General features: G+C 38.7%; 1 protein-coding gene across 1 annotated transcript in view; it reads right to left on the reverse strand.

Annotated features, from left to right (window-relative positions):
* Xpr1 (xenotropic and polytropic retrovirus receptor 1) overlaps positions 1-22799 on the reverse strand; it is a 134088-nt gene that overhangs the window by 24341 nt on the left and 86948 nt on the right. The window contains exons 7-11 of the mRNA XM_052199884.1: positions 22269-22350; positions 10784-10974; positions 10396-10575; positions 6678-6849; positions 5314-5508 (exon numbers count right to left, since the gene is read on the reverse strand). Coding sequence (XP_052055844.1) covers positions 5314-5508; positions 6678-6849; positions 10396-10575; positions 10784-10974; positions 22269-22350 — 820 coding nt within the window. The remainder of the gene's footprint in view (positions 1-5313; positions 5509-6677; positions 6850-10395; positions 10576-10783; positions 10975-22268; positions 22351-22799) is intronic.

Raw genomic sequence — 22799 nt, forward strand, 5'->3', positions numbered from 1 at the left:
TTTATTTATACAGAAGTTTATATATAAAAACAATTATAGCCATTTGAAAATCAGTACAATAGCAGAAAATGGCAATTACTAATTAGCAACAGGTCTTTAGCCAATCTTGTAGAGATAGACTGTAAAAGAGTTTCTTCCCCTGTGAGGACATTACAACAGAATATATTAACTTCCAAAAGAGTTAATGTTTTGAGCTATTTTCAATAGTAAGGCAAAAATGAGAACATTTATCCAAATGAGTTTTTTTTTTTGTTAATAGAAGATATATCTTTTAAAGTTAATAGAACAAAGATTTCCCTAGAGAATTAAAAACCACAATTACCATTTCTATTACAGTATAAGCAGGTTAAAATGTAGACTAGAAGCCTATTATTCAGGGCAGCAAGAGGGTAGCAACTGGCTGAACCCCAGAGAAGCAGCACTTCAGGGCTGTGTGCTCACTCAAAATAATGAAGCAGCTACTGCTCCAAAAATACTGACTGAAGCCAAGAGAACTCCGTGAGAGGCCCAGCCTTCAGAATGCACAAAGGGGTCCATAAGAACTGGGCACCAAGAACATGGCTCTAAGTGAGCTCTAGAGACAACCTCTTTCAAAAAATATAATATCAAATCCTACCCTCAAGTCTCAGGAAACATGAAGTGTAAGCGCCCCTCCCCCCATCCCTATATGTGAACAGTAAGGTTCTAACTCCACTAGGAATTTATGTGAATTACAGAATGTTAGATGCTACAGATGCAATACAATATGATGACATACTCTCTCCTAACAATTTGCTAGAAGCAATAACATCATGCCTTTCTGCTACTGTACTTCCCAAATATCTTTCCTTGCAACGAACCTTAAGGAAGTCAAAACCAATTTAAAATACTTCCCACCTCCTCTAATTTCAATTTCCAAAAAAACACTTGTAGTTGTTGTTTCAAATATGGTCATGTAATAAAATATGAATTTTTAAACATGGAGATTGGCTGCTAGCTGAATTCCTTTGTCTCCAAAAATCAATGATAGAAAATAAATATATTGACTTATTTCAAATGTGGTTTTTTTAATATAACAAAAGAAGCCAAACTGAAATATTATCACAATCTTCCTAAATAGGCTGCCTAAATCCTCACCTAAAAAATGATTCTAGGTACAGAGTTAATGCATACACCTCCGTTTTTACAAATCATGCAGCATAGTATAAAAACAACCGCTGTAACAATTTTGAAAGTGCACTTAATATCATGCTGTTACTATGGTAACCCTGGCAGGCTAGGCAAGAATCGCATCAGAGTCTGAACAAGGTTATGTCATGATCTTTCACTCCTCTTTCCTCATATGTTTCTTTTGCAACAGCACACACACACTCAATAGAAAAGTAGCTACATAATTAGTCACTTTGACTTAATTCTTTTGATTCAGTAATTATTTCTAAAGTCTTTGTTTTTACTTAGGACACTGTCCAAGAAAATAATGTAACTTAGGGCTGAGGCTGTAGAATGCCTGCCTAACACGCATGAAACCGAGTTGATGCTATTACCACATAAAAGTGGGTGCTGCTGCACATCTGTGTAATTCTATCACTCAAGAGGAAAACAGAGAGAAGAGGATCACAAGTTCCTGCTTGCTGCATAATGAATTTGAAGCTAGCCAGACCTACGTGTGGCCTGACCCTGTTTTTTGTTAATTTTTATGTGAGACCTTGTCCTTCCTCCCCTCGCCCCGCCTCTTCTTCAAGACAGGGCTTTTCTGAGTATCCCTGGTTATCCTGGAACTCACTCTATAGACAAGGGTGGCCTCTGCTGGAATTAAAGACATGCACTGATGCCACCTGGCATGAGACCCTATCTTGAAGGAAGGAAGGAAGGAAGGAAGGAAGGAAGGAAGGAAGGAAGGAAGGAAGGAAGGAAGGAAGGAAGGAAGGAAGGAAGGAAGGAAGGAAGAAAGAAAGAAAGAAAGAAAGAAAGAAAGAAAGAAAGAAAGAAAGAAAGAAAGAAAGAAAGAAACCTGATCACAATTCAAATGTCAAAAATGTTGTCATCTCAAGTTCTAGGCTTTTTGGTACAAAATTATTGATGAACTTAATATGCAGCAATCATAAAATATTTTTAAAACTATAGGGATATGATCAACATAAACAATAAATGGTCTCTGCACTTTCCTCTCCATCCCATTCATGGAGCATACCTACAGATATATACTGTGATTTCAGCAGCAGTTCTTACACTAATTCTGTGAAGTAAATAGGCACAGGTACTATTATCTCCACCTTAAAGATATGGCTATGTGGGAAACAAAACAGCCGTGACAAATGGGGCCAAGGCAAACAGAAGTAGGAAACAGCATTGCTTCCCCTCACACTAAGGTGAGGCTAGGGTGAGCCCCGTGGCAGTGACTCCTGGCACATCACCCTCAGGGCCCTGAGCACGATCCTAGTACCACAAAATAGAAATAAAGAACAAGGCAGAGCAGCTCACATCTGTAATCCCAGAACTTGGGTGGTAGAGGCAGGAGGATCAGACCTGTGGTCATTCTCAGCTACATGTCATCTTTCATCTGTGGCTTCTCAGGCTGTGAGAGAGATTTGTGCTGTGGGCTTTCCTGATATACTGCTTATACAAAATAGTACTCTATTTTGAAGTCTTTCAAAATATATGGTTTCAAATCCCCATAAAATTTACCATCCTAACTATTCCTTAGTATATATAACTAAACAAAGCTCAATAATTTTAAGACAGATATGGGGAAAATTCTCTTAGCACTTTGTAGTGAAAGGACATAATGTGACATGTTTTTGTTGGTTTTGAGAATATATAATTTACTATCAGTTTACATATATATGTAGTAGATAAGTCATCAATGTATCAAATATATCAATGTAAAACTACACCACATTAAACTTAAATAGGAAATTTTTTTTTCTAATACAGAACTGCTTCATTTAAAGATAAATTATGCTGGGTCAAACTTCTGTTGACATTCTCCAACCCCCTGGGATGCTAGGGACAGAACATCCACTTCCACATACGCTGAGGTCAGAAAACAACCTGAAGGAGACAGTTCTCTCCCCTTACCATGGGTACTCAGGGACGGAACTCAGGCCGTCAGGCTTGGCTGCAGGTGCCTTTACCTGGGAAGCCATTGCTGGCCCATCCAGCCTTCTCTGTACTTTTTCTTACGCTGTGCTGAGGACTGAACACAGAGCTTCTTGCACAATGGGTAAGCTACACCCTCTGTCCACTATACTTATTTTGAGACAGTCTTACTATGTTGCTAGGCTGGCCTGAACTCACTCTGTAAACACAGCAGGCCTTGGACTTCATGATCCTTTTGTGGCGTTACAGGTCTTTATATAAACTGAAGTTCCCACAGGGAAAAAAATCCAAACCAGCGTTAAAAAGCTTCTACGAGGCTGCACACCATGGCTGAGCTTCCTGACTATAGGTAGTATGAAGACTGAAACCAGATTACCTTAGACTGTCCCTTCAAAAGCCACTCACTGTCCACTCCTGTGTCTGAACATCCCTGTGACTACCAAAATCTGTCAAATGCATTCTTTGTGTGTGGAGAGTTTGGCATTAGTGCCTTCCCCAGTCAGTCCCTACCTCAGTTTTGAGACAGGGTCTCTGATTTAACCTGGAGCTCGATGACATGATTAACATGACTGACAAGCAAGTCACAATGTCTATGTCCCCAGAGCTGGGATTAGAGGTGCTTGCTGCATGCACAGCCTTTACATAGGTGTTGGGGACCAAAGTCACATCCTCAAGTTTGTGCAGCAAGCACTTTACTGACTGAATTATCACTATAGCCCTAAAATGTATGCTTAGCAGAACACCAACCCTTACCATCTCAAAGCTGAAAGTGTTATCAGACATCCCAGACCGATAGAGTTTCCCTTGGTTTGCTGTAGTCTGCTTACTTGCAATCACCAGCAATGTGTTCAGTAAATACCTTGATTTATGATTTTCTTTGTTCTGTAACTAATAAAACCTCATCTAACCACTTCCAGTGGTTACAACCTGAATCTGTGCTCCCAGGCTACTGTTACTTAGGTTTGGCTCAAGAATAAACTATCTCTTATTTCCTGAGGTGAGTGCTGTATTTTGTGTCAATAGCACCAACAGCCTGGGCAGCTTTCAGCTTCTTAATGAATATATTACTAGTATATTCAAGTACTCATTTTTACTTAAGATGGGAGGCAGGTGTTTCTGATAATTTAGCAAAAGGAATCAATAGCATCTTATACTAAATCAACTGTCAAATTTATAAATTCTCTAATAACTTTATAAATCACAGTGCATGCTGGTACTGACTACTGGCATTCCTTAGCAAGAATTAAAATTATGGGAGCTGTGGGCATGTGCTTCCTTCACTGAGGTACTTAATTACATTCTATCACTTAGCAAGAATGGCTAGCTGGTGGCAAAATTATTGGCTACATTTATCAATACTATTCTAAGCACAGAACCTATGTCATAGTGTATATACTCAGTGGCACCAATCTTATGGTATTAACAGTGCCCTCATCTGTCATGACATGAGATACATGTTAGAGCAACAGTAGTTTTGTACTTCTGAATACATCTACCAATACTGCCGCACAGAAAAGGTTACTGAGAACAATTTACCTGAGTATTTAAAAAGCACTCTACTAATCCACATTAGTCACATCTCTTTGCACTGTCTAAGGTGTGGGCTGATGCTGTCTAATCAGCAGACAAAGAAGGAATGCATTTTAGTACTCGGAAGGGAAACCACTGATTGACAGTTCTTGGGAAAAGGTTAAAAATTCAAAAGGAGTGTTCAGCATGTGGCTCTGAACTTAAAAGCTTTTTTTTCTCTTCCCAACAGAAGAGCAGTAGCAAGTAATAGCAGGTTGCCATGGAGACGAGAAACTAGAGGGATCAGAGAACTCAATTTGCAGTTAAATGGGCTGGAAACAATCCTTACTAGTTGGTGAAAGAAAATGATTAAAAATATACTTGATTGCCAGAGGGATTCTTGTGCACCTAGCCATCTCTTAACCTCATTAATGAACAAGAAAATCTCAAAAAACCTCTTAACCATTAAATGAGAACGTAAAGCATCCATAGGTTAAAGCCACGAGCATCTGTCAGGACTCAAACAGTATCACAATTCTTACCCGACTCACTGTGAGTCTTGTTAATGGCATTTGCTAATATTCACTGAAATGAGATGAAAACTGTATTCATGGCTAAACTGGGATAAGCAGGGTCTGGTGCCTCAGCAGAACCAGCAGCAGGGAAGGCAAAGTCCAGGAAACAGATTCCAGGAGTAACAGCTAAGATGCAAACACCTCAGCATACCTTTGTGAGTGCTGTAAAGGGCTGCAAACGTCACGGTAAAGAATGTTGTGGAGTATTTGCCAGCATTTACTAGATGAGGAAAGGCTCTTCTTGTGTCACGGTACCGGCGCAGGCACTGGATGAAGCGAAGCCAAGCGGGAATGCACTGAACAATGGCTCGCACACCGTATGTATATCTGTGGCAAAATTCTGGTTCTGTGAAGATTTCAAAGAAGGAAAAAATATTACAATTCAAAAAAAATGAATTGTTCACACCATTTAGTCACACAGGACAACTACCTATCAGCATGTCCATAACCCTAACCCACGGGTTCACAGTCACCCCTTCCTATGCAGGTGCTATTTGCTCCAGCGCTTTAGTGGCTGATGAGCCAGGATGAGCCAGGATGTACCCAAGGCGACTCCAGGGAAGATTATGTTCTCTTAGATTTGTGAGTATCCTAGAATCAACTCAAGTGTGATTTTTCACTTTTTGTTTCAAGTGTAATAAAACCATAGGAAAAGTGTCTATGAATAAAAGGAAGAAAAACATGTGCTTTGTTCTATGACTTTAAACATATGGAAAACCTAGAACTATCACAGGCACAGCAAGAGAGTTTTGTAAGTGGCAAGCTACGATACAGCATCTACCCAGAGAACACCCTCTGTGATGCCCCTTCTAATCAGGAATAAGCCTATGTTCATTATTGGTTTTCACTACTGCTTAGTGTGGTTTTTGTTTTTGAGACAGGATTTCAATATGCATCCCAGGACTATCCTATGGTTTCAGCCTCCTGAGTGCTGGGTGGGACTGAAGGTGCTTGGTAGGCTGCTACACCCAATTCATCATTATCTTTTGTGAGTACAAACTACAGATCTGACTACACTGGATCTTTGATATGAATGCAAACTTCCTAACTCCATGAACTTGGCATTCCCAAGCCTGGGCCAAGAGCCAGAAGAAGGTCAGGATTCTGAACAGACCAGGATGTTCTCAAGGCACTTGACTTGATTCTAAGCAATCCGAACTTGGATCACCGGCACCTACAATGGCATTGTGAGCATTTCTGTGAGGACAAATTGCTGGCACTCTAGCATTTGTGATACAGCTACCAACACATATGAACGCTGAGAGATAACTACAGGATTCTTTAAGTGTAGGTTGTAAATTTCTTGGCAAATGGTTGTCTAAAACCCTAACACAACATAAAAGCCAAATGATTTCAGATAAGGAAATTGCTAACAGAGTGCCAAGCACATTTAATTCCATGTGTAATGCTCTTGGATGAGTTTTCATCATGACCTTAACTGTTGCAGTTATCATTCCCAATAGTTCGTGGTTTATGCTGGCAATCCAGTGGTGTGAATACAAAATCATACTCTACCTTGTGGATCATTTGGCAACAGGCCCTTACTCTCATCCCATTTAAGCTCAAAACTGTAGAAGCAGATCATATATTCCAAGTCCATGAGAATCACTGACAGGCTGTTCAGCTGATCGGCCAGCCAGAAATCAGCAAAGCCTACCTTATGGAAGGGAGCAGTAAATACTCGAAACTGAGAAAAAGAAAGAAAAAAAAATGAGAAACAGTTCTCCAGTTCAAGGCTGGCCATTCAGAGTGACTGCTGGTAAAAAAGAAACTAATAAATCACAGACACACACAAAGCCAAGACAACGAGGTTAGGTTAAATGGTAAAGTAGTAAGGAGTTGAACTCAACGTTGGAAGGGAAACAGTGTTCATGGGTGAAGTGTGGGGCTGCTGGTAGTTAAAAAGCAAAAAGCAAGAGGAGGGAGAATACACTAGGCACAGTGGTTCATTCCTGCAAGCCTGGTATTTAGAAGGCTGAGGCAGGATTACAAGAAGTTTGAGGCTAGCCTGAGCTACAGAGTAAGACTCTGTCAAGAAAAAAACAGGTGATGATAGCACAGAAAGGCAACCTGGTGTTAGGTTGCAAAACACTTGCTGGACAGGGGACACTTAGGTGACTGATGATGAAGCTCTCTTTGCCTATAAAGGACAGGAAGGGCCAGATGGTGGTGGCGTATGCCTTTAATCCCAACACTACAGAACACTATAGAGGCAGAGGTAAGTGGATCTCTGAGTTCATGGCCAGCCTGGTCTACACTGTGAGTTCTAGAACAGTCAGGGCTGCACAGAAAAACCCTGTCTCAAAAAGCCAGGGTTTCAAACCCAGAATCTTATGCACATACAGCAAGCACTCTACCACTTAACTGCACCTCCAGCCTATATAATATCGATTTCACTAATGTAATGGTAATGCCTGTGTTCACCTTGTAATTTCCACACAAATCACCTTTCTGACCACTCTTTTGAAAATAATGATAAATCTATTAAGCAACCATATTGAACCCTAACTCATGTAATATATTCTCTTACAGCTTATGGAATAGTATAGCTCAATCTTTATAACCATTCTTTTCTTAAGGGGAGTGGGTTGAGACAGATCTTACTATGTAGCCCAGGCTGGCCTCCAACTTGAACTTCTCCTGCCTTTACTAAGTATAGGATCATAGGAGTGTAGCAGCATGCTTAACTTTCTCAGAGCAATTCCAAAGCTAAGCGCTTTGTTATTCGCACTCACACAAACTCATCTTGACTTGTTCTGTATACACCTGTTATAATTGCAAAGGAAATCCTGGTATTGCAGAGCAGAATCAGACACTAGTGCAATCACCAAGAATAAACTCAATTTGTACAGAGGACCCAGATGATCCTGTATGAAGAAGTATGGATAAAGATAGCTTTTATCTTTTTCATCTTAAGACTCCCTTGATTTTATACCTAAGAAAATGTCTAATAATGTATTCCTCTGACACTGTAGTAATTTTGAAAACACGTTTAAACTCCTAGCTCTCTGGATGTATCACTGTATTCATTTAGTAGACACATTCACCCTGGGAATCTAGGGCAACCCTCCCCTCAGATGTGGCTGGTTCTTTCTAACCATTCTATAAGCATTTCTCTTCAGAGATACATTTCTATACGAATTTCTCTTCAGAGACATACAGACTATATCGTATGAATCATCCTGAGTGTCATCTATATCAGATACTGTATTGAAACTAGATTTGGAAAGAGTAATAACAAGCTCTCAAGAGCTGATATCTTTTGGTTCCATGATCCTCTGGAACTGGAATTACAGGCAGTTTTGAACTGCCATTTGAGTGTTGAGAATCAAACCCGGGACATCTGGAAGGACAGCTTGTGCTCTTAACCAAGTACAATGAGCATTCTCTCCGGCCCCTTCAGTTCATGTGCATGTACACAATTTTACTATAGAACTAAAAATACTGGTTAAAACTCATCCATAGTCTGGTGGTGTTGGCGCATGCCTTTAGTCCCTGGACTTGGAGGTAGAGGCAGGCAGATTTAGGGGAGTTCTAGAACAGCCTGTTTTGCAGATTGAGTTCCAGGACAACAAAGGCCACACCCAGATATCCTGCCTTAAACAACAACAACAACAACTACAACACAAAATAAACTAATCTCTAAATGACATAACTAAGGACTCTATTTTAAAACTTTAATTAGCTTACTAGAAGAATAAGGTAATGTTACTACTGGAAAATCTGAGGCTTTGCTTGTGCTTCCTAATTGGATTTCTAGTTGGGCCAAATACGGTGATAGGAAAGAGGACAAAAGACCTACTAAGTATAAAAAGACTGCAGTAGAGTAGACATACTAACATTGCAGAGAGTTAGTACTTAAAGTCCTTAAGTTTTTTTTTTTTTTTAGGGAAGGTAGCATATGTCAATTTCAAAGATTCCCATATAACTATGAATATAAATGGTGAGCAGTCTTTACTATTAAGACTAAGCATTTTTCACAGTAAAAATGGAGGTGAAAACCAAGGGAAATATGAGTTTTATTTTAGGACAAGCCTTTAAAAAACATTTTCAAAGAAATATAACTACAGTAAAAACATCCTATTAATTCTCTGACATACATTTTAGGGACTACATTTATCAGTGAAGTTTGAATAAAATAAATAGGTTAACTGATTTTAAATGACCTATACACAATAACACTTGTGTTTTAATAGCAATATTACAAAAGCAAGAAATTACTGTTTCTTTCTACATCTTACTGCTTCTAGGAAGGCTTTTACTAGTGTGTTAATCCTTCTTCTACATCCTGCCAGCCTATTCAATCAACCAGTCTGCATTTATCAACACACAGTGCAGACCCAGACATAAACATCCACTCAACAGGGATCATTCTACTAATCAGAGAAAGTAGCCATGCATGAAATCATGGCATCCTGCTTAAACAAAGAACACACTGGGGACTGCACACAATGTACACACCTACATCATCCTATTATTGCAATATTATCACAGTAAATTTTCCGAATCTTCCAAGAAAATCTCAATTAGAAATAATTTTATAGAAAAACTAGAGGGGTGGCTCAGTAGTCAATGTACTTGCTGCTCTTGTGGAAGATGGGGGTTCAATTCCCAGCACTCACAAGTGGTTCACAATTGGCTCTAACTAAGCTCAAAGGATCCAATGCCTTCTTTTGGCTTCCATGAATACCAGCCACACATGTGGTACACATACATATACGTAGGCACACACATATATGAATGAGGTAAAAATAAACAAATAGATGCTTTATAGAGATTTTATAGTTAAAGGTAATCTAAGATGATACTGATGCAAATGCAGTATAAAGTAGCCCTGGACTTCTGATCCTTCTGCCTTTAACTCCTAAGTAAGGGATTATATGATGCCACCATGCCTGGCTATCTTTTCTTTAGAAAGGAAAAAAAAAAGTTCTACTTATTAGCACACTGATTAACTAATCATAATGTATAAAACCAATTCATTATTTGGTCCCTTTATACTTCATTTTAGGGGGGAAAAATGTGAAGCACTTTCCCAGGGCTGCCTGGTTATAAACCTTCAAGGTTATCTGATAGCCATCAAAAGCACTTGCTCCCGAAGCTGGGCACCACTCACATGGGGCAATGTGACCCCTGCCTCTGAGGCTGTGCAAGCCAGCAGCCACGTGTGCAGGTGAGGAAGCCAAAGCTAATGCACTATCCTAAAAATGTTGTGCACGCCTTCTAGACTTACCAGAAGTTTAAGCAGCCAAAATCTGGATTTGTAGTAGAAAGTTTTGGTGGGGTTGATAAGAAAGAAGCCCATAAGCCCATAAAGGGCAAGTGGGTACACATAGATAGGGACGATACTAATTGGAGCAAAGAAGCATGCCAGAAGGCTCAGGCACCATAATATCCCCAGGAATCCAGCAATCTACAGAGTATAGGAAACACAAAAGAGAGAAAGTTACTTCTTATCATTACACAGAATAATCTTTAATAAACAAAGATAAGAAAAATGATTAACAATCCCACAATCCTCCAATGGGAGACAGACTCGGGAGTGGAGTACACTCATGAGACTCCCGGCGAGTTGGCCACTCCCTTAGTGAGGACGTGTTCACAGGACTGTGCTTTATTACCTCAAAGAGATGCTGATGAGACAAATTGTTTCTTGGATTAAGTTCAAAGATGAGGACATGATTTACTCCAGCTTGTCTCCAACCATATGTGTTGATGCCCAGTAGAAAAAGGAATTCAATCAGAAGAAAGCCACCCCGATAGATTCTTATCAAGGGCCATACAGTTCTATCTGTTTCAAGTTTAAATACAGCTGAAAGAAAATGTATTGGTTAGTTATAAAATCTACAATGTTCCCTTTAATGATCTTTTCTCTTCCTTCTCTGGGGCAGTCCTAGCACAGGGCATCTCTACAGAGACAATTGTGTCTAGGTTATCTCAAGAGTTTCTACAATCTGCCCCTAGGTTATCTCAAGAGTCTCTACAATCTGAGTCTAGGTTATCTCAAGAGTCTGATACACTTGCCTCTAGGCTCCTTTTTTGGCCTCTTTACTTAGAAAAGTACAATTGGAGTAATTTCCCTCAAACTTTTTATATCATGTTATTCCACTGTTCTCTAAGTTTTTGATTTTGCTTTGTTTTCTAAATTATAGAACAACAGCGTTAAATGACTTTGAACAGTAAAAGCAGCTTTGGTTTTTGTTTTGTTTGCAGGCCAGGCTGGCCTCAGACTCACAGAGATACTCTTGATTCTGCCTCCTGTGTGCTGGCATTAAAGATGTGCACCACCATGTCTAGTATAAGATTAGTTTTGTCAATAGTTGCTTCTTGTATGGTACAATTTCCTCAGCATTGCTTTCTCTGTCATTACACTAGCTACATAACTTCTACCTCACAGATTTGCTGTAAAATGAAAAGATACCAAACACAAGAAGACAATGTGAGAATTTGAATGTCATAAATAAATCATAGTCAACATGTATGGAATGCTTAATACGGTAAAGGCTTAATTTTATTCTTGGTGTGCCTTCCATGGAATAGTTTGAATCATTATAACTGTTTTGTGATTTTAAATTACTATGTCTATGCTGACTAAGAAAACTGGAGCACAGATAGGTTAAGTAATTTGCTCTAGCCAGTCTGGTCTACAGAGTGAGTTTCAGGACAGCCAGGGCTATACAGAGAAACCTTGTCTCGAAAGAACCGAATTCCTGAATCCAAAAAACCAAAAAACCAAAAACCCAAAAAAATAAAAAATAAAAAAAATAAAAAAAATTTTGCACTGGATTATTGAGCTGAAATGTAGCCTTTGGTTGGCCTGGCCTTGAACTTGAAGACACCCACCTGCCTCTACTGCCACACCTGGCTGCAACCTTTATCATTTTATCATTTTGCACACAGCTGGTGCTCTCAAGTGCTATGTTGCTCACATGCTCATGCACACACACACTCAGTACCACTGATTACTCACTACTCAACAGCTTTCCTAGAGTTATGATTCTCAAACACCTTAGCTCTGAGAACTCAAGTTCTGAAAGACATCTAATCTCCAACTTACTTTTCCCAAGCCCATCCTACAATACTTCCAGTGACCGGCCCGTTGCATCTCATCTTTTAAAAAATGAGTTTCCCCCAGCACCTTCTGTGCTCTTTCATTTCATCTCTACCAAGTTATACTTAATTTAAATAACTATTTGTTATTTATAAAAATATTTAGTAACTTAAAAGTAACAGGGTAGAGAAAGTGTTTGCTTTGAAATCAAATATATAAACCAGATATCAAAATCCTAGTGGGATAAACTATTTAACTTAGAGTTTCTAGTTCTCAGTTTCCTCTTGGTCAATGGAAATACCATCTGTTCTCACACTGGACTTGATCCCAGTACTGCATAAACTGGAATTATACATACTGGCTATCAGAGCACTTGAGAGATAGAGGCAGAGGATCACAAGTTTATAGTCATCCTTAGCTACAAAGTAGTTTTGACTTCAGCCTGAACTACAAGAGACCTAATAAAATCAAAACAAAAACAAACAACATACTTCGTTAAGATTAAAAGTGAAGAACACATCAAATACCTAATGCTTGATCCATTAAGAGTATTACGTATACACTGGTTTCTATTACTTGAAAAAAATTATATCCAATATCATCCTAAGAACTGGGGATTCAATAGTGAAGAGTAGACAAGATACCAATGTCCACTTAACAGCTATATAACAGTATATAGTGAAAGGGAAGGCAGTAAAACAGCAGACTAAGACTCTTAGGAGATCACACTTGCCTTATTACAGAATGAAGAATGAGCCCCTGGAATCTCTAGGGACTCCAGGTAGAGAGGAGGCAAAAAGAGCTCGGTGATCTAAATCCAAGGTCACTGACCAGCAGGAACTAAAGTTCCCAGTGACATATCGGAATGGGCTTTGTAGTGCTTAGTTCAGATTTCAGCTTTTATTCTGATGTATAAACTGGTAGAAAGTGTCACATTAATGGATGATTCTAGCTGTTAGGTGACCAATGGACCATAAGAGAAGAAGCAGAGTCAAGAGCAGCTAGAAAATGAGATGAGTGGAAACCAAATTTGTAGCTTTACATTATGAATTCTAAGACATCAGACATATTACAAAATATAGACGATTCTAAGAACCCACAATAAAGCTGTAAGAGTGAGTAGCTTCAGCAAAGTTGTAGAACATAAGGTCAATCAACATACAAAGTTCAGTTGTGTTTATATATATAGCAATAAGCAATCTGAAAATAAAATTAGGAAAATAATTTTAATTATAACATTATCTAAAATAATTAAACATTTAGTAGTAATTTTAACCATGGAGGTCAAAGGCTCACATGTCAAGAGTAAGAAAACATTTAGAAATTAAAGTGGACTTAAGTATATAGAAAGAAATGTCATGGTCATTGACTTGATAAGACTTGATAGTGTTAAGATGGCAGCAAGTCAATCTAGACATTTCATGAAATCCCTATCAAAATTCCAATGGCCATTTTATTTTCAGAAAAAATAGAATAGTCAAACCTCAGATTTACATGGGAAAGGGTCTCCAATAACCGAAACAGTAATAAAAAATTAATAGTTGGAAAATTCATACTCAAGTTTAGAATGTACTATAACAGTGCAATAATTAAAACAGTGTGCAAGGGGGTAAAGAAAGATTTATATACAAATAGAAGAGAAGGAGGAGGAAGAAGAGAGAGGAAGAGGAGGAAGAGGAGGAGGAGAAAGAACAGGAAGAAGAGGAGGAGGAAGAGGAGGAGGAGGAAGAGGAGGAGGAGGAAGAGGAGGAGGAGGAAGAACAGGAAGAAGAAGAAGAGGAGGAGAAGGAAAAGGAGGAGGAGGAGGAAGAACAGGAAGAAGAAGAAGAGGAGGAGAAGGAAAAGGAGGAGGAGGAGGAAGAACAGGAAGAAGAAGAAGAGGAGGAGGAGGAGAAGGAAAAGGAGGAGGAGGAGAACAGGAAGAAGAGGAAGAAGAACAGGAAGGAGGAGAAGCAGCAGCAGCAGCTAGAACCCTAATCTCATAACACAGACACAAAAATTATTTCAAAACTGACAATAAGCTGGGAATGGCAGCATGTGTCTTTAATCTCAGCACTTGGAAGGCAGAGGCAGGACAACCTGGTACACAGAGTGAGCTCAAGGCCAGCCTGATGAGACATTTTCTTAAAGACCTTAGCACATGAACTGAAACTATTAAATATTCATTGGGGGGGAAAAGATAAATCATCACAATGCAGTATTTGGAGAAACACACACACAGACACACACAAAAGAAAAAAATCGATAATTTGAACAAAAAATTCATAAGAATAAAAGAAAAGCTGTAAATTATCTCTCTGAAAAGTAAATAGTTATTCTATATATTTATATATTCTATATGCAAATATAGAATATATAGTAGTTATGTTATATATTATATATATTATAATATATTATATAAGAAAATAAAATAGTTAGAATATATAAAGAATTCTTCTAGTGGACTAGAGAGATGGCTCAGTGGTTAAGAGCACTGACTGCTTTCTAGAGGTCCTGAGTTCAAATCCCAGCAACCACATGGTGGCTCATAACCATCTGTAATGGGATCAGATGTTTTTTTCTGATGTGTCTGAAGACAGTAACAGTGTACGCACATACATAAAAAAAAATAAATCTTAAAAAAAATTCTTCTAGTTTCAGACAAAAGCAAATGTGGGCAAAAGATTTAGCCATCCAAAGACTACATAAATGACTAACAAGCCTAGAAGAAATTCAAATGATCAGTTATTAGGAAAATGCAAGTTAAAAGAATAACAAAATAGCTCACATCCTATTGGATGTGATTTAACAGAACCCTCATACATTACTGGTAGAAATGGAAAGTGGTCTATAACCTCTATAGAAATCACTATAGTGCTTTTCTGTAGTTAACCATGCCCCAAGCCTGCAGCCCTGAGCTCCATTTCTAACCCCAGTGAGGAGGAAGGAACTCACTCACCTGAGTCGCCCACACAGGTGTTCTCTGGCCACTGGACATGAGCCACAGCAAACACAAGCCCATGCCCCCCCCCCCAATATAATAATAGAAACACACAAACAAAAAATTTTAAACTGAGAAGAACCAAAATATTTATGAATACATGAATGGATAAACAAACTGTGGTATGTGTGTGGAATCAAGTACTGAATAATGTCATGACATGAATGGATGCTGAGAACATCCTAAGAGAAGAAGCCATATACATATACATGTTCAAAATTAAGATTTCAGTTACATGAACCATCTAGAATAGGTATATCCATAAAGACAGAAATAAGACAGTAGTTGTCAACAGCTGGAGCACCAGCAATCTGTGACTGAGCTTCCTTTTAGGACAATAAAATGTTTAGGTAAACTGCAACAATACTGAGTTCTTGTGAAATAGTACATTTTGAGGCCAGGGAAATGGCTTAGTGTAAGCAAGCATGAGGAAATGAATTTGCACCATACAGAAGCAGGCATGGTCATTGCTGCTTATAACTTAGTGCTGCACCACAGAGCTAGCAGGCCTGGCAAGTTCACTAACCAGCAGCCTAGCAAAACCACCAGCCTCAAGTTCAGTGAGCAACCTGACCTAAGGGAATAAAGCGGAGAATAAGAAAGACCCCTGCCATCCTCTTCTGGCCTTTCCACATGCATACAGGCTGGGCATACCTGTACACATGCATACAACACACACACAGAAACACACACACATACATAGACAGAGAAAGTGTTAATCTTTGCAATTCTTCTGTTAAGCTTAAATGTTTAAACTGTTTATCACTCACAGATTTAACATTCCACAAATTTCTAATTATCCCTAGGTTAACATCTATGGTCATGGTTTTAGGATATAAATATTTATGATCCTAGCAGGAATATTTCTACATACGAAGAAAATTGTCATGAATAGGAAAATATAATGCATAGTCATGAAATACACACACACACACACACACACACACACACACACACACACACGCGCACACACACACACACATGCACACACACAAACCCATATACTTAAAAAGACTGTTCTATTTGATAGCATCATACAAAATGCTTCTAATTAATAAGACTATCTATGTTGGTTAGTTTTTATTGTCAACTTGACATAACCTAGAGTCACCTGGGAAAGGGTATTCCCAGTTGAGAAACTGCTTGTGACTATGTCTCTAGGAGACTGTCTTGAGTGATGACTGATGTGAGAGGGCCCAGTCTACTGGGGGCAGTACCATTCCTAGGCAGGTGAGCCTGGGCTGTAAAAGAAAGCCAGCCACAGAGTGAGCCAGTAAGCAGTGTTCCTCTATGGTTTCTGGTATAGGTTCCTGCCGTCAATTAGGGCTCTGACAACTCTTAAAGACAGGTTGTGACTTAAAAGTGTAAGCCAAATAAAACCTTTTATCCCCAGCTTGCTTTTGGTCAGAGTTATTTTATCACAGCAACAGAGATGCAAACTAGAACCATGATATTGAACAAAAGCACCCTTGAACTCTACACTTTATTAGAAAAATTGCTATCATCAGTGGCAGCAGCTACAGCCAACAACAACAACGCTGAGGACATTCAATAAGCTGGTAAGTGCCACAGAACTAGCATCTGAATGAAAACACAAGACTACATTTGCTAATGAACCAATTTAGCTTCAAAATGCTTCAGAGACACACAGCAGTCTTAATGGTTAATAGTCACGTTATTCATTCAAGAACACAAACTTTGAACTACACAGTCTCTAAAAGGTGAGTGCACCTGCTCACAATATACCAACTTCTTTCTGGCACGATCTCTCCAGTACAACCCTTTTGTAGGTAGGCTGAGAATTAAATTACAACATTTTTTGCTAGACAAGATCATCACAAAAAAAAATCCCAAGGAATTACAAAATAAGATAAGTTACTATAATTCCTATTTAAGAATGTCACCCCTGTGGATAATGAGCTCATATAATAAAAGCTACATACTGTTCCATTCTAAACTCTCATATAGATTTATAAGTTCTTACTGAAAGGATAGCTAACATTCATTAGGCAGCTGTCTTGGGATAAGTGATGTTGTGCTGATTGCTGTGTACAGTTTTATTAATTTTCACAGCAAAAAACATCCTTTTTTTTTTTAACAGAAGATACATGAAGAAACAGTTAAATCAAGTCCCCTGTCTAAGGACACAGATTTAATTTCAGTATTTCAGCTGCAGAGCCAGCTGCAGTTGTATATAAGTAATATACAAACCACCACATGTCTGGTAACTCAAAACAAAAACCAATGACCCAAACAGAAGCCTATTCTAAACCTTACAACTACAGTCCTCACTGTATTGGAGCAAGTTGCTGAATCTGTTTTCTTTTGTTGTTCTAGGTCCTGATTCCCTGTTGAAATTTATCACAAAACAGCGCCTACACTTTCCATCCCTTTCCAGCCATGGTAAGCACTGTCTTCTAACACTAACTTTTAATGTTTATTGTAAATTAAATCATATAATGTATACTTTGGTGTTTGGCTCCTTTTGTTTACTTTACAATGGTTAACTTCATGTTCCACAACCCTCACCTCTAAGCTTTCATCTGGGCCCCGGCACATGGCTACACCTCATTCTTCTCCCTTCTCCACACATTCCCAGTGGGTAAAAACATCTGTTATGTTGTTGATAGAACATTTCGATTGTTCCAGTCTGGGGACATTAAAACAGTAGTTACTAATGTTCTCGAATGCTTTCTCGTAGACATATGTACTCATTTCTATTACTAGAGATGGATAATAGGTTAATACACAATCAGTTTTGGTAAACAGTGCCAAGCGGTTCTCTGAAGTGCTATGTCTATCTTTCATTTCCACATTACCCCATGATGTGCCACTGTACAGGGCAATACAACTCAAGTACACAGTTCAGTCAATGGCTATGTGAGCAGTTTTTCTAAGATGCTACTATTATATGCAGCAGGGCACAAAAGAATTGCTATGTACTGTAGACTCCTAGAATATAAGCTACATTTATAAAAAATAAATAAATTAAAAATGATTGTAACATTTTACATATGCTACCAATTATTCTCAAAAGAGATGACAACAATCAATAGTCTTGCTATTAATTTACAAGTGCTTATTTTAAACCCTTATATCTACTGCAAATGTTAAGTAGTAAGTGAAATCTGGCATACTTTGATTATTTCAAATTGAGCAAAGAAGAAAAACTAAAAGACAAAAATCCATACAGGAAATATTTCATTTTCATGAAATTAAAACTCTGGGATATGATATTTTTCTGGCAAATTATTAAACATGTCCCCTTGAGAGACCACAGCAATTATGGACATAATTTTTTATGTGAATGCTCAAAGAAAAGATTCGTGCTTGTACATGCATTACTACTGCTGCATTTCCCTTTGACTCTCAACACTGCTATCTTTTCAGTACCCGAGGGGAGATAAATAAAGATAGACAGCTGGCTTTATCTGTTTACCCTCCCCCTCACCAATCACATGGAAATCAAACAAAAAAGGGTTCTGAGGCTAGAACTTAATGCACAATGCTAGATGTGTAAACTGCATGCATTCAAAAACCAAACCGTCACAATAATACATTCTATGTTTACTAAAAACTCAGCTTGTCCTAAGTTAAAAAGTAAAACACAAACAAAACCCCTTTCCATTTAATTCACATGAAAAGAAAGACATCTGCTTCTCCCCTTGTCTACTTAAGCTCCTAAGCACTGATTTCTGGTTTTTCAGAACTGGGGACTGAACTCAGGAGCACGTTTATGACGGACAAGCATTTAGCTACTGAGCTAACAACTCATTCCTCCCCCAACCCCCAAGCTTTGTTTGTTTGTTTGTTTGTAGACTACTCGACAGTCGTGAGACACATAAAAGTGACTTGTGGGTTGACTGGGGAGATGGTGCAGTGAGCAAAGAGCTTATGGTGCAAGTGTGAGGCTGAGTGTGACTGCAAGGGGTCCACATAGAAAGTGAGATTTTATAACACTGGTCTACAATCCCTGTGCTCCAGCAACAGGAGGGCAGGTGGAGCTAGGAGAATCTTGGAAACCCTGCCTCAAAATAAGATGGAATGACGCCTGATGTGGTCCTCTGAGCCTCTGTCAGTGGCATGTGACTGTGCTTACATTTACATTTATGCAAAAACATACACACACATCAGATTTTAAAGCTATTCATGAATGAACAAGTAAAAATAAATTCTCAAGTAATCCTATAAGTTTAAGGTACTGAGTTTGTTGAATAGATGAGGAAACTGTTTTAGAAAAGAAAAGTTGTCCATACGACCTAACCCTAACAACCAATGGTAGAGCTGTAACCGAGACTCAGGTGGGGTTTATGTTTCCATGGCAGCTAGCTTGATAATCCAAGTGAGTGTTGGAACTGTAGAACTTTCACATATTTTATACAACACAGAAACAGGTTACAAACTACCATAAATCTCACCAATATTAAACTGTATGCTATGGGTGCATAATACTTTTTAGCAACTGGTGGGAAGGGGAACTCTCGATGTTTTGGTTGTAAGTAATGGCTCTCTAGCCAGAGAACTCTAATAATACAGTGAAAACATACTGTCAATAGGAAAGTTCATGTAAAAGCCCTTGCAACTAGGGTTATAACTTTATAATGTAAACAGACAATGTTGAGGAGAATGCCTTTGAGAAATAATAAACTTCTGTACATCATTTAATCTCAACTGGTTTTCTCTTCTATCCATTCAGACTTCCTCAATACTTGTTATGCTCCTTGTAGTATTCTAGTACTTAGAGACAAAAGCCCAGGCATGGAGGTGTTTGGGATGAAGTCCAAATATTGCTTACACGATAGTGGGAAGTAGAGGCGTGAGTGCGTGATGGATGCACTGTCATACCACAAACATCTGAAGAAAACTAATGTAGGCCAAAGGGATAGAAATACAGCAGACTATTTTAGTGTAGGGTGATTACAGAAGGCCTTACTGAAGAGACAGCTTTGAATAGAGATCTAAATGAAGGGAAAGAATAAGACAAACAGACACCTTGAGAAAGAGCTCATTAGGCAACAGATGTGTTTAAAGAATAGTAAATACAACTGAGTGAACATGGGAGAAAGTCAGGATAGGAAACAAATAAGCTGCAATATCCTTGAAGGTCTTGTTTACTATGGTGAAGGAGGGGCTGAGGAAAGGAGAACTGGAGAACGAAAACCACCCTCCCACAGACTTGTGGTTAGAAGAGGCCACAGGGGATACATACTGTTATACACACAAGAAATGACTGGAGACAAAGACAGTACTAATGGATGGAGGGATAAGTGATAAAATTCAAACAGTATGAAGACATAGCAGTAAGATTTCTTATATGAATGTGATAAAACATGAAAGACGTTGTTTGGAATCTAAGTGTTGGGCAAAAGTTATGTGTCATGTGTGCTGTCTCCCAGCTCGTAGTGTTAAGAAGTCAGACTCAGTGAGCAACCTGGCTCTTTAATATTGTGACCATCATGATGTTCTGCCTTGCCACAGGCCTGAAGTGTCAGGGCCAAGTGACCAAGGACTAAAATCTTTACAACCATGAGACAAAATAAATTTTTCTTTTTTGTTTTTTAATGATGATTTTAGCTAACACAGGGGTAAACAGGGATTTGGGGGGCTTTATGGGGGGGACTTAAAAAAAATCAAGGGTTATTTTGTCTATTTAATAGGAAATGCCTGTTATACAGCCAAACAGCCAATTAGAACTTTTTCACAGGAGAGAGAATATATACTTGTGAGTCATTAGCATATAGATAGTATTTGTTGCCATAAGCTTGGATAATTTGCAAGGATAGAAAATGAACATAGAAAGTAGAAATATGAGAACTGAATATATTGAAACTATCCAACATTTCAATGCCACAGAGAACACTATGACTTGGGAAAGAAACTAGGAAAGAAATAGTAAATAAATTTAATAGGAAAAACAGGTGGGGCACGTGAAGGTTTTCTAGTTGTGATAACATGAAATGCTACTGAAGGGCTGCTCAAATTCTCAAGCAGGCTTCATAAAGCTGGTACTATAGTTGCTCTTCTAGAAATCCCTTTTTAACTTCTTTGGGTGTGGGTTTGTCTTAGTTTTTGAGATAGGCTCTCATTTACCCCAGGCTGGCCTCAAACACATGCACACACTGTATAGCAAGGAAATTCTCGACCTTTGTGCCTCCCCATCCTACATGCTGGCATTATAGGTTTGTGCCCCTGCACCTGGTTCTATGCTGTGCTGGAGAGTGAACACAGGACTTCATACATGCTAGGCAAGCATTACCACCTAAGCTCCAACCCCAGCCCTACTTTTAGATTTCACTGATTTGAAAACTACATAGCTAAGCCTCTAAAGACTGCATGCAGAGAAGTTATAAGCAGATTCTGGGGAAATGTGTGTGTGTGTGTGTGTGTGTGAGGGTCCCTATAATAAGCAGAATAAATAAGGGTTAGTGTTTGAACTTTGTAACATATTTATCTTCATCTATAACCAAGAAAACAAGTTCTTATATTAATTACACTTTTTACTTAGTGTGTGTGTATGTGTGTGTGTGCGCGCGCATATACTATGTCATACACAAAGACGTCAAGGGACAATTTGTGGGAGTTGGTTTTCTTCTGTAGGGGTCAAAACTCATGTAAGTCAGACTTGGCAGCAAGCATCTTTAACCAGTGAGCCATCTTCCTGGTCCAAGGTTAAGTTCTTAATAACTGGAGTCTAGAAAGAAGTTGAGCCCAGAAGTTGTGGTGCACGCCTTTAATCCCAGCCCTTGGGAGGCAGAGGCAGGCAGATTTCTGAGTTCAAGGCCAGCCTGCTCTACAGAGTGAGTTCCAGGACAGCCAGGGCTACACAGAGAAACCCTGTCTAGGGAAAAACAAAACAAAACAAAAACAAACAAACAACAAACAAAAAACAAAGAAAGAAGTTGATGTTCTAGAAAATTATATCCCAAAGGAAAAATAAACAAATGTCTAAAACTTCTTACAGTAGTTTTCGTAGATATGTTTTGGTATATATGCTTGATTCTTTACAGAAGGGCAGAATATGACATAAACATAGTAAGAACAAATGAGTTGAAAGAACAAATGAGATAAGAATTACCTGCAAACACAAGGGTAATATTCAGCACAATGAATATTCCACAAAATAGGCCAACTCTAAAAGTAGTCCATGCTGGTGCAGGCTGTGGAGAGAAAACAGAACTCCGAGTGAAAGAGGAGAGCAAGCACATGTAACGTGTGCCACAGCAGAGTAACTGAGTAGCATAAACCCCAAAGCTGTACAAGGACAATACATTTTATTCTTTGTAAGCTGACACTGTATTCGGTAAGCTGGCAAACCCTGATTAGCTGCAGTAGCTATATGGATCACTGCACTTTCTACAGAGATCATCAAGTCACCGATAACAGACATAACAGACAAAACAGCAAAACAACAAAACCTCCAGCACTTTTACTTTTTTCTTTCTATCTTGAATGCCTTTTATATCCCTTTCTGACCTTATCACATTGGCTATAATCACTGGGAAAAGGTTCAATGACAGTCCTAAGATGAATACACAGTTTGTTCCTGGTCTTGTAAGGGAAGCCTCAGTGTTCTCCTGTGAATTGTGACATTAATTCTAATTTTTCA

This window comes from Apodemus sylvaticus, chromosome 12, assembly GCF_947179515.1.
Source record: "Apodemus sylvaticus chromosome 12, mApoSyl1.1, whole genome shotgun sequence".
Classification (NCBI taxonomy): Eukaryota; Metazoa; Chordata; class Mammalia; order Rodentia; family Muridae; genus Apodemus; species Apodemus sylvaticus.